Raw genomic sequence first — 12,190 nt, 5'->3', positions numbered from 1 at the left:
TGCCTCCAGAGAGTCTGTAGAGAATTTGACGCCTCCTTCGAGGTCAGTGCAGAGGGGTGAGGAAGCCCAGGGCAACACAGAGACAAGGACCTGGTCACAAGGGCCAGTCCTGCTGAGGGGATGGGACCTTGAGAGCGTCACTCCCTAGGAGCAGTGAGCAGGAGCAGAGCAGGGCAAAGAAATCAGACGCAGAAAGGCAGGAAGACACCAAAACAAGACACCAAAAGAAGACACAGAAAGGTACAGGGCTCGGGTGTGAAAGACGCAAGGCAACAAACCGTGCCTCTTCATAAACACGTGTCCCTGCTCAACATCTTGCAAGTTCACAGCACTGAACTGTAGTGGCACAGACAATGCTGCTTCCTGCACTCCACATACACATCAGGAGTGAAGAAAAGCTTGTGGTCTCCTGAGAATGCGATGCTACATCCTCATGGCAAAAATGACAGCCAAGACCTCCATGTTATACTTAGGGAAGCAGAAGTAAGGAAGGAGAATGTGGTTAAATCAAACCAACCAACACCAGCACTGGATTAATTTCTACTGCGTCTACTGGTTCTGTGCAATTTTACTGCTCTCTTCTCAGAAGATGATGACAATTCACATTTCAAAACATTACAAAAGTAAATAATCAAAGCAAAGTGGCTTTATATGGTAAATAATAAGTAAAACAATTTTTTCAAAAAAAGACTTTTCAGAAAATTCCACATTTTATCCTCCAAAGCAGTAACTCTTAAACAATTAGAAAACTTGAAGCATTAAAGTTCTTTTTTTCTCCAAATAAATCCAGAGTGTGGAAAAGCCTAGGTCTAACTTCAAAGCTCTCATTTAGTTCAAAGAAATCCTGAGTTTCGTGCTAAATAAGAACAGTGATTCTAACAAAATCTCTCCCTACCTCAAGGTCTAGTTGAGCCTAACTAGAGTACGCAAGATAATATGTAAGCGCTTGCAGGAGATCAACTGCAAAATTGTGCCCAATCTTCTACCCCTCCCTGGAAGTATACCTTTGCAATGTGACCCTGCACTCTTCCCATCAAGAGGTGGGATCTAGTTCTCTGACTCTTGAAGACCGGCTGGCTTGTGAGTTTCTTTGGCCCATGGAAAGTGGCTACAGTGAGGGAGGGCCAGTTCTGGGTAAAGAGGCCCTCTCTTGGAAGCCTGCCACAGTTACATGAACAAGAGGGGCTAGCCTGCCAGAGGATGAAAGATCACAAGGAAGAGAGCCCACCTGTCCCAGCTGAAGCCATCCTCCCCCAGCCTGTGGCTGGCTAACCCCAAACATGTGAAACACACCAGCTAAGTTCAGTGGGGCTGACACACACCCAGGGCTGATCACAGACATAAGAGTGAGCCTGGCTGTGACCAGAAGGACTGCCCAGGTGACCCACAGGCTTGTGAGCAATAACACTTGCTATTTTAAGCCTCTGAATTCTAAGGTGCCTTGTTACATAGCAGTAGCTAACCGATAAAATGCTAACTGTTCCAAAAATAGTATACCTTTAAGAATACTTAGGAATATGACCTTAAAATTAAAAATAAAAACAGCATTTGGCATTTACTGAGCACCAAGGATTTCAAAGTACTTAGTAAAGAAATAACTCCACTGTAACTTTTTTTTTTTTTTGGAAAGATTCGCTCTCAGCTAACATCTGTGGCCAATCTTCCTCGTTTTTTTTTTCCTCCCCAAAGCCCCAGTACATATTCTAGCTGTAGGTCCTTCTAGTTCTTCTGTGTGAGCCACCACAACAGCATGACTACTGACAGACGAGTGGTGTGGTTCCGCGCCTGGGAACCAAACCCGGGCTGTCAAAGCGGAGCACACCAAACTTGAACCACTACGCCATCAGGGCTGGCTCTCCACTATACTTTTAATTGAAATATAGGATCCTCACTTTGTACAGATGCTACTTTGAAGCCCAAGAAACTGAAGAAGTTATCGTAAAAGCATAAATGAAGTTATTACTCTTAAATATTGTTCAATATTTTTCAGCCTGTCTACCAAGAATAATATTTCTGTATGTTCTTTTACCTTATTACAGTAGATACATGAAAAGAAAAACACAGTTCTGACTAAGAATAAAGTATTTATTCCAGGGAGATTAATCTTTGATCTGCCCAAAGATCTGCCTGATGATGCGAGGAGGAAGAGAGGCTCCTTTTTATTTCTTCCAGTCCCTTCGTTTAGCTCCCTCAAAGAAGGAAGTTAAAATATACTTCAGGGAATCACCAAGTCTATAAAGTCTCATCTACTTAAGCCACAATACAATAGGAGCAAAGACAGATGCAAAGCATGATTTTTCTTCTGAAAAACACTGGCTCTCAAACCAGGAGGCATCTTGTGGGAGTCGTGATTAATATCACTTTTAAACCTGTAACTCCATGAGAACACACATTTGGGTTCAGTCTTATTACATCTTATTTTCTGGTATGATTACCTTGAAAATCATGCCCACACTCGGATAAATAGATTCAAACAGCACATAAGGGTTTCTGTAAAATCACGAGGCCAAGTTCTACCTCGCCTGAAGTGTCAGCGTTTCTAAAATGAGATCTTTTTTAAGATTTCTCAAAAAACACCCTAATCATCCCAAAACAGCTGAATTAATGCAATTGACAATTACATTGTCAAATGACGTATAGGGATCATGCAATTAATCAACTAAAAAGAAAATACAGAGTATAGCATTTGTTACAAATTAAGCCCAATGCCTGGTTTCTTTTAAACTTTGAACAAATAGTAAGTTTGAGGAAATTCAATTTCTAGTCACTCTTACAGCGGCTGATACTGTTTTGTATCTTGGTAAATCTTCAAACATTTCTGTTACCTACAGCAAAGAATATTTTTTCCTAGCCTGACAGTACCTCCGGGGGTTACAGACAAAAAGGTGTAATTCTGGAAGCCTGAGTGGTTTCTATAACATTAAGATGTTAGCCTGAAAGGGAGAGAAAAGGATATGGTCGTCAGTGCAATCTGCTGTTATCAAATAAATAGCAGTTTCCTTCCAGCCAAAGCTCCTGAACTCGGCCCTCTTCAGTTCCGCTGCAGAAAGAAGTGTTTCTCCTTTGGTTACAAAAGGGGAACATACGAGAATTTTATTGAACTGATTATCTAAACTGAAAGGCAGAGAAACCAGCCTCTTTATTTATAGAGATTTAGATTGGCTAATAATAATTAGATGGAAAAATAAAAATTTCCATCCCCTTCTACCATCTAGGGAAGGAATGTTGGACAGCTGCAAGGGTCCATGAGATGACTCTCAGACTGCTGATTTCATCACAGTCAAATTTTTATCCTGGGAGGAAGGCTACTTGCGTGGCCTCTGCACCAGCCCCTAAATGAACAACGTCTCCCCAGAAGCCAGATGGCTGGCTTTCTACCTGCAGATGTTTTTTGTTTTACTCAAGGAACTATTCCTGCTGTTATCTTTTCACTGTGAGCATCAAAATGATTTTTTGTGACCTCTGTGCCACCAAGAAGGCTAAAATCCATCACAACCTCTGAAGAGCAGGAGTAATCTAGACAGGATGGAGTCAATGTAGGGTCCATGCAACACTGTTTCTTAACTTACCAAAAAAAAGAAACGTTCAAACTCTATGCATAGCCTAGAAGTCTTGAAACACAAGGTTAAACTAACCCAAAAGAAACACAGTTTGAGGCAGTAAGGAAGAGTAGCCTATTTTTAATTCTGTTGCATGCTTCTTTATTCCTAACAGGTTTGTTAGTTTACTGATTCACTCAAACTAACATTTGGAAGACCACTGAACACCTGCTTTCCTTCTGGGAGTCTGGAATTTGGGCACGTCCTCGGCAGAGGGTGCCTTCATGACCAACCCAGTAAAAACCCTGGGTCCTGAGTCTCTCATGAGCTTCGTGGTAGACGCTATCTCACACGTGGTCATTATTCCATCCTGGAGGAACAACACTCCTCCTGGGTGACTCCACAGGGCGAGGACTCTGGGAAGCTTGTGCCTGGTTCCCTCTGCACTTCACCCCACACCTTTCCTTTCGCCGGTTTTATTTTGTGTCCTTTAACTGTAATAAATCACGACCATGAGGACAACCACACGGTGGCAGTCCTCCTAGTGAATCAACAAACCTGGGGGTGGTCTTGGGGACCTCCAACACAGCAGGGCAAAGATTTTATAACAGAAAACTAATGACTGACATGACTTGTAAGTGACCAAATATGGAAATGAAAACGACTCAACGACAGATTTGTAAGTGACCCCCAAAATGGTATTGTTCTATTCAGACAGGAAAGTTTTTATTTTATTTACACACACACAGTAAGTAGGGACATCTTTAGCTTTTGATGAGATTAAAGTTAACTAAATGGAAAATAAATGGGAATAAAAATAACAACAGCCAACACCTATACGTTGCTTTCTCTGCGTTCGATGTGCTTTGCATATATTGACTCATCTAATTCTCACAAGGCCTTATGACGTACGTACTATTATTATCTCCATTTTGCAGATGAGAAAACTATGATACAGAGAGAATAATTCAGTTGGCCCTAGGCCACATGGCTGAGATTCAAACTCAGGCATTCTAGATTCAGAATCTGTTCTTAACTACACTATAGAAAGAAAATGATCGTAACAAATCAATGCATTCCCACCGAGGCTGCCTGTCTTCTCACTTCTTCATTTTATTTTACAACACAAATTAAGGAGTCTACTTTTAGGCACCGCATGACAACAAAAATACAGCAGTTACAACCCTGGTTTTCTGTATAAACTACCAACTTCCAGCTAAGCCAGGCTTCCCCTCAAGCATAACACTTAAAAACTAAGTTGTTTATTAAGATTGTTTCTATGTGAACAGTTAGGAAATACCTAACTTTTCCCTCAAATCAGCTTAATATGCTTAGAAATGCCTAAGAAACAAATATATTAAAGTAAATAGCTGGTCTAACAACAAAAAAAAGGAAGATGCTATCAAAAATATTTTTAAAAGTTGTTTTTCTGTAATCTTTATTGTTTCCCAGGCTAAGTGCAACAACCTAAAATATTTTTTTTGTGTGTGAGGAAGATCAGCCCTGAGCTAACATCCATGCCAATCCTCTTTTTGCTGAGGAAGACTAGCCCTGAGCTAACATCTATTGCCAATCCTCCTCCTTTTTTTTTCCCTTTTTCTCCCGAAAGCCCCAGTAGATAGTTGTATGTCATAATTGCACATCCTTCTAGTTTCTGTGTGTGGGACATGGCCTCAGCATGGCCGGACAAGCAGTGCGTCGGTGCACGCCCAGGATCCGAACCTGGGCCGCCAGTAGCGGAGCGCGCACTTAACCGCTAAGCCATGGGGCCGGCCCCCTAAAATATTTTAAAACACATGAGATCTGTCTTTCTTTGACTTAGGCCAGACAAAACTGAGTTTCTTGCAGAAACCAATCTTGGCCTACAGGCCCCTGAAGCAATAGTATGACAGCACGCTCATCTCCAAACTCTATTTTTCAAAAACGAAGACAGCAGGCCTAGAGCCTTATTATAAGGCTTTATAATAAAGTTTTTACCTTTTAAAAATTCTATCCTTCAACTGACTGTCTAAATTTTTGGTGCAGTCCACAGCAAAGAAGTTCAAAAAGCAAGCGTGTCTAAGGAATTGGTCCCTGCTGCCTCATCACATTTCAGTTCTGTTCTGAAAACAGAGTCTCACTTTCTGTTTCCCCTACTGGGAAAATGACTGTTGTTGTTCAAATTCTTAAACTTACTAGGGAGGTTATTTTGTTTTTACAGTTTCCTGACTAGAAAGACAGTCACACTTTATTGATTCAAGAATATTTTTCTTAAGCTCTACAAATTTATCATTCTTATACTTTGCAGGCTCAAATACGCTAGTTACGAAGTGCAGCGTAACTTAAAACTCAAGTTAAAAACACTAATTTAGGTTTAGCGGAAGAACCAAGTTTAAACAGAAGAGCTCAGGGTATTTATTACTCCAACAAAATATCAATGAACGCATAAAAAGAGTAGCGCCACTCTCTGTTAAGCCTTCACTGCACAGTAATTAATCCCTGAAGGTTTCTGACCAGACCCCTAAGTTCACTACCCAAATCATTACCAACGACTCCAGGTATGATGGAATTAAGCTTCAATATTCCATATTGGTTTAATACTCTTTGGGGGATTATTTCTGTTCAGCTCTGTCATATATAGTTTGGTTTGGTTTTATTGGGAAATAAGTGAGTACACGTGAATGACTCCAAGCCAATATATTCCAGAAACTGACAAAAAAGGAGGACAGGGGCCAGTCCTGTGGCCTAGTCATTACGTTTGGTGCGCTCCACTTTGGCAGCCTGGGTTTGGTTCCTGGGCGCAGACCTACACCACTCATCAGCGGCCATGCTGTGGCGGTGGCCCACATACAAAAGAGAGGAAGACTGGCACAGATGTTAGCTCAGGGTGAAACTTCCTCAAGCAAAAAAAAAAAAACAGGACAAAGTGTAAACAATATTCTCTCCCAGTGGGTGTGCACAGGCAAGCACACTGATGAAGAACTAACTCTCCTTTCTTGTACAGCAGCGGTTCTCAAAGTATGGTTCCTGGACCAGCAGAAGCAGCATCAACATCACTGGGAACCTGGCAGAAATGCAGACTCTCAGGCCCCACCCCAGACTTACTGAATCAGAATCTCTGAGCGGGAGCCACCCATTTGTGTTTTAACAAGACCTCTATGCCATTCTGATGCCCACTCAAGTTGGAGAGCCACTGTCTAAAGAGACCAGATAAACAAGTACATTAAGCCTAGACCAGGGTTTCTCAACCTAGGCACTACTGACATTCGGGGCCAGATGATCCTTGTTGTGAAGGACTCTCCTGTGCATTGTAGGATGTTGAGCAGCATCCATGGCCTCCATCCATTACGTACCAATAGTACCCTCCTCCAGTCGTGACAACCAAAACATCTCCAGATACTGCCAAACGTCCCCTGAGGGGCAAAAGCACTCCTGGCTGAGAACCACTGGCCTAGAGTTTAGAAAAATGGATACTAAATTCAGGACGATTCTCACATCTCTCACTTTTCTTCTCAAAATGCTCTCAGCTATTTCTCACTGCTTTTGGCTTTTATAAAAGAATTAACTTCAGTTGAACTCTACTTTTTTTGTTTTTTCCTTTTTGTGAGGAAGATCAGCCCTGAGCTAACATCCAGGCCGATCCTCCTCTTTTTGCTGAGGAAGACCAGCCCTGGGCTAACATCCGTGCCCGTCTTCCTCCACTTTATGTGGGAGGCTGCCACAGCATGGCCTGACAAGCGGTGCGTCGGTGCGCGCCCGAGATCCGAACCTGGGCCGCCAGCAGCAGAGCGCGCGCACTTAACCACTACACCATGGGGCCGGCCTTGTTGAACTCTACTTCACAAGTTAAAAGTTACTTTTCCGAGCATTAGAGCTAAAGTTGTACAGAAAAGGTGCAAGCCATTGTTTCTAAACCCTGAAAACTAGTAGAAAGGAAGGAAAGATAACCGAATCATAGCAAAAGGAAGAATCCTAGCCTTTTACACTTACTGCCGTAGTCATCATCGACTGATAATGTCTGGACTCAGTTTCTCCAAATGTGTAGAAAAACTGGGTGCATGGCAGAAAGAACCAGAGCTTCGGAGTCAGACCTGGGTTCAAATCTCAGTCCTATCATTTACTCGCCATGTGACCTTGGGCACTTACTTCAGTGTCTTCTGTGCTGCAGTTTTCTAAATTGTCAATGGCCACTGCAAGAGGATGCATATACTATATGTTCCATAACACTCCCCGCGGGGCCTGGAACAGAGCTGCAATTCAATGCATTGCTATTTCTGCAGTAAACAAGTGAAGAGTCACACTGCACAGGATAAATAAAGATTGCAAATAGTCTCATCTGTTCAGTTTTAACACCAAATGAGTTTTCAGGCCCAACTTACATAAAAAAAAAAAACTTTTGACTTTTAGAATGTATTGAATTTTGGAACTGCTAATAAGGGAAGGTGACTGTACCCAGATGGTGGGGAGATGGGAGGATTGGATGCAGTAACATACATAAAGTCCAATTCTGCACTGACACAGAGAAGGGACTTTTAAAAGGTTAGCTACTGTTATTTCTTTTTTTTTTTTTTTTTTTTTTGTGAGGAAGATCAGCCCTGAGCTGACATCCGTGCTAATCCTCCTCTTTTTGCTGAGGAAGACCGGCTCTGAGCTAACATCTATTGCCAATCCTCCTCCTGTTTTTCCCCCCAAAGCCCCAGTAGATAGTTGTATGTCATAGCTGCACATCCTTCTAGTTGCTGTATGTGGGAAGCGGCCTCAGCATGGCCGGAGAAGTGGTGCGTCGGTGCACGCCCGGGATCCAAACCTGGGCCGCCAGTAGCAGAGCGCACACACTTAACTGCTAAGCCACGGGGCGGGCCCGCTACTGTTATTTCTCAAGTACAAATTCTGATTATGTCATCTGTTTGCTTTGAACTCTTTGGTGGATCCTCAGTGCCTGCAAAATGAAGCACACATTCCTAAGAGTGGTACACAAGGAAGGCCCCTCCAAAACCGGACACTGGGCCTCCCCAGCTCCCAGTACTCTCTCCTGCCACAGCCACCAATACACCCTTGCTCCAGTCACCTAGAAATAACTGTGGTTCTTTACCCCTGGCTATTCCCTCCTGTCTCTTTCCTCTGCCTGGAACAGGGATGCATACCCCTCCCTCCTTCACATAGACCACTCCTCTATCCAATGACATCTGCCTCAGGAGCCTTTCCTTGAACCAGGCCCTCGCCTAAGGACACTCCTTCCTCTGGTCTCCCCAGCACCCTGGAGGCTGAGAGCACAGGCCAGCTCTTCACCACACTGTGCAGCCCTTTGGAAACACGGATTTCAGCATCAGCTGTCTTTCTACCCCGCACGTTTAGCACGGGCCTGGCACACAGCAAGTGTCCCATAAATGCTTATTTGATGAATAAGGGCGGTCAGTGTTCTGTTTCTTCAGCATGCTGGTTCCATCGGGTCAGGGGCCATAAAAATCAATGAATCAGAAGTTACATGAGGCCGGGTACCGTGGCTTTGGATCCCTGTTGTAAATTGAGGGCCTGGCACCCAATAAGCACAGTATTTCTAAATACACGAATGAATGACTGATTGACGAGTATGACACCCACTTCTGACAATGTAAAAACAAACCACCACAACCAACAGCAAAAAAAACCCCATAGCCATGTGCTTTCATTAAATCTCATAAAGTGTGGCACCTGCTGAAAAGCTTGTCCTACCTCCAAGGAAGTCCCATGGGCCTGAAATACAAACTCGAAACCCAAAGTGCCAACTCTCAGCTGGTCCAGTCACCTGCCAGGGCCCTGCTGTGCCCAAGTGAAAAAAATGAGCTGATCCAAGGCTCCCCCAGAACATTTCAGTCCCAGAGCAGCTAAGTAATCACTCTCCATAATACATTTATCAGCACGGCTCCTGGCCAGTAATCTCAAATATTCAGCAATCTACCCAACATGCGTGAGTCATAAATAAAATATTTTACAAAATAAAAACAGCTAACTTTTATAAAGTGTGATCTGCATCTATGTTCATATCATGCAAATATCATTATTCTGTCCTTTGCCTTTTCTTCACATTCCCGTCTTCTCCCTGTGGCTCATGCCCCCCTCTCTCCCATTCCCCTCCTGCTTACACACACCCACACCCAGCTCCTACCCATCGCTCCTCATCTTGCTTGAGGTCAGATAGATGTAAACTGGCAGGGAGAGGGCACTGCCTGTTCACAGTAAACTCCCTCAAAAGCAAAATGCAAAGGTCAAACAGGCACTGGGGGCTTTGAGTCTTCTCTTCCCATTCAGGACAGGCCCTCCATGTTACTTACTTCAAAAGATATGATTACAAAAAGCTGGACTGTGCCTTCAGCTTTAAGAGAACAACAGGACTTTCCACCTTCCAGAAAGCCTTTTGACTTCTGTAATAATATCACCATTTAAGACCCCTCACTGTACTGAGGAAACACAGTTTCATTCAATAAACATCAGTCATTTCCTCCCAATTCCCACAGGAAAGCTACTAACTTTTTTTTTAACTTTTAGGGTTTTGAAAACGCTAAAGTTGTGAAACAAATAATCTCTCTCCAATCCGATCACACAGCCCTGGGAAGAAGAGAGAGCTGGAGTGGGGAGACCTAGGGTGCCTCTCTGGCTTCACCAATATCTCCGTGACTCTCCATGGGCCTCAGTTTCCTCTTGGGTAAAAGGAAAAAAATCAGGTCTGATCAGTGTTTCCCCAAGTGTAGTGGGCATTCAATCCAAAATGTCTTAGTATGAGAAAGGAATGACTTTCTGCGCATACAGATTAATATGTTTAGCTATTAGTTACACTTTTTATGGCAAGTGATATTGGTTTTCCCTTTAAAATAAAAGCATCTAAGTCTTTTTAAAACCGAGTCGCTTTCAGAAAAAACTATTTAGTAAATAAGAGTTCAGGCGGTCCTAGCAGCTGTGGAGAAATAACTGATCTAGGACCCTGGTGTTGCCCGAACCAGAGCTGTAAACCCCAGAGTCAGGCAGGAGGAAGAGTGCAAGCCCGGAGGTCTGCTGCACGAAGGGAACCCCGGGCACCTGGACGGTAACCGGCCGCCAGTCCTCCCGGCTCCCAGAGAAGGCGGCTTGGAAGTGACCGCGGAGGGTCAAGAAACCCCCAGAGGTCGGGACGCTTCCGGGCGCCGGGCATAACCTCACAAAGGGGAAGCCAAGACGGGGGTCCCGGGCTGGAGGGGCGCGATGCGACGAAGGTCCTCGGCTGGAAGGAGCGAGGGTCCCAGACTAGAGGCGGGGACGGGAGTCTCGGGATGGAGGGGCGCACTGGGACGGGGGTCCCTGGCTGGAAGGGCGCAGTGTGGGGGGTGCGGGGTCCCTCCGTGGAGGGGAGCATCGGGACGGCGTTACCTGGCTGGAGGGGCGGGGGAGTCCCCCGCTGGAGGAGCGCTTTGGGACCGGGGGGTCCCTGGCTGGAGGAGCGCAGTGGGAAGGGCGAAGGTGTCCCCCGCTGGAGGGATACGGTGGGGGTCCCTGGCTGGAGGGGTACGGTGGGAAGGGCGAAGGTGTCCCCCGCTGGAGGGATACGGTGGGGGTCCCTGGCTGGAGGGGTACGGTGGGAAGGGCGAAGGTGTCCCCCGCTGGAGCGATACGGTGGGGGTCCCTGGCTGGAGGGGCGCAGTGGGAGGGGCGGGGGGTCCCCCGCCGGAGGGGCGCAGTGAGACGAAGGCCCCTGGCTGGAGGGGTACGGTGGCGGTCCCAGACTGGAGGGGCGCGGCAGGGGCAGAGGTCCCGGGCCGGAGGAGCCCGGCAGGGGTCGAGACTGGAGGACCCGCGGGTGGACACCGGGGGTCCCCGCGGCCAGAGGGGCGCGGCGGGGGCGTCGGGCCGCGCGTGCCGGCGGCCGTGGACGCCCCCACGCGGAAGGGGACGGGGCCGCGGACCCCACGGCCCCTGCATCCCGTCGCCGGCCCGAGAGGCGCCGCCCCCGCCCGCCTCGGCCCCGCGCACGAGCCGCCGGCCTACCGGTCCTCGCTGGCCGTGATCACGCCGTCCTCCTTGGGGATGAGCAGCGCGGCCGTGACGGCGTCCTGGTGCCCCTCGATCTTGCTCAGCAGCACCGGGCGGCTGCTCTGCGGCCTGGAGTGGATCTCGGCCGCCATGTTCGCGCGGCGGCGGCGGCGGCGGCGGCCTCCCCGGCGGGCGGCCCATCAGCTGAGGGCCGCGCGGGCGGGGACGCGCCGGTTTCGCTTCGGCTCCCGGGCCCTGGGCGCCGCGCGCCGTAAGCTCCCGAGCGCGGCCGCCGCGACCGTATTGCCTAGGGAAGCCGCGCAAGTAAAATTACGTGGCGGGAAGAGGGCCACAGGGGGCGCCTGCGGAGAACGGGGGAAAGTTATAGACTGAAAAGTAAGGTCATTCACCCAGGAATGGATTGGGCAGTCGGCGCGGAAGAGGAATTGTCCCCCAAACCAGAGCCTTCAGAAAATACTACTACTACGTTGTATCCATTGTAAGAAGCCATTGTTTGGAAGACATCCCCATTTCAGAGATGTTCAAGTGTGAAAAAATAGAGCGCAATTTAGAATCTTTGAAAGACAGTGGATTATCTCACGGATAACAACCTTAAGAGATGGAGAGACAAGTGCTCTTGTATTGTTCTCATTTTAGAGGTGAGAAAACTGAACCAGGAAGAAGTTCAATCA

The 12,190-nt window shown here is 46.6% G+C and overlaps 1 protein-coding gene across 1 annotated transcript in view; it reads right to left on the bottom strand.

The window, feature by feature from the left end:
- Positions 1-11,706, bottom strand: part of WDFY1 (WD repeat and FYVE domain containing 1) — a 48,735-nt gene extending 37,029 nt beyond the window's left edge. Inside the window, exon 1 of the mRNA XM_087424762.1 lies at positions 11,514-11,706. Within this exon, the coding sequence (XP_087280888.1) occupies positions 11,514-11,650 (137 nt within the window). The 5' untranslated portion in view covers positions 11,651-11,706. The remainder of the gene's footprint in view (positions 1-11,513) is intronic.
- Positions 11,707-12,190: the final 484 nt, after the last annotated feature.

Source organism: Ceratotherium simum, chromosome 37, assembly GCF_057802395.1.
Source record: "Ceratotherium simum simum isolate JZ-2026a chromosome 37, ASM5780239v1, whole genome shotgun sequence".
NCBI lineage: Eukaryota > Metazoa > Chordata > Mammalia > Perissodactyla > Rhinocerotidae > Ceratotherium > Ceratotherium simum.
Note: the sequence above shows the minus strand (reverse complement) of the source record. Positions and strands in the feature narration are given on the sequence as shown.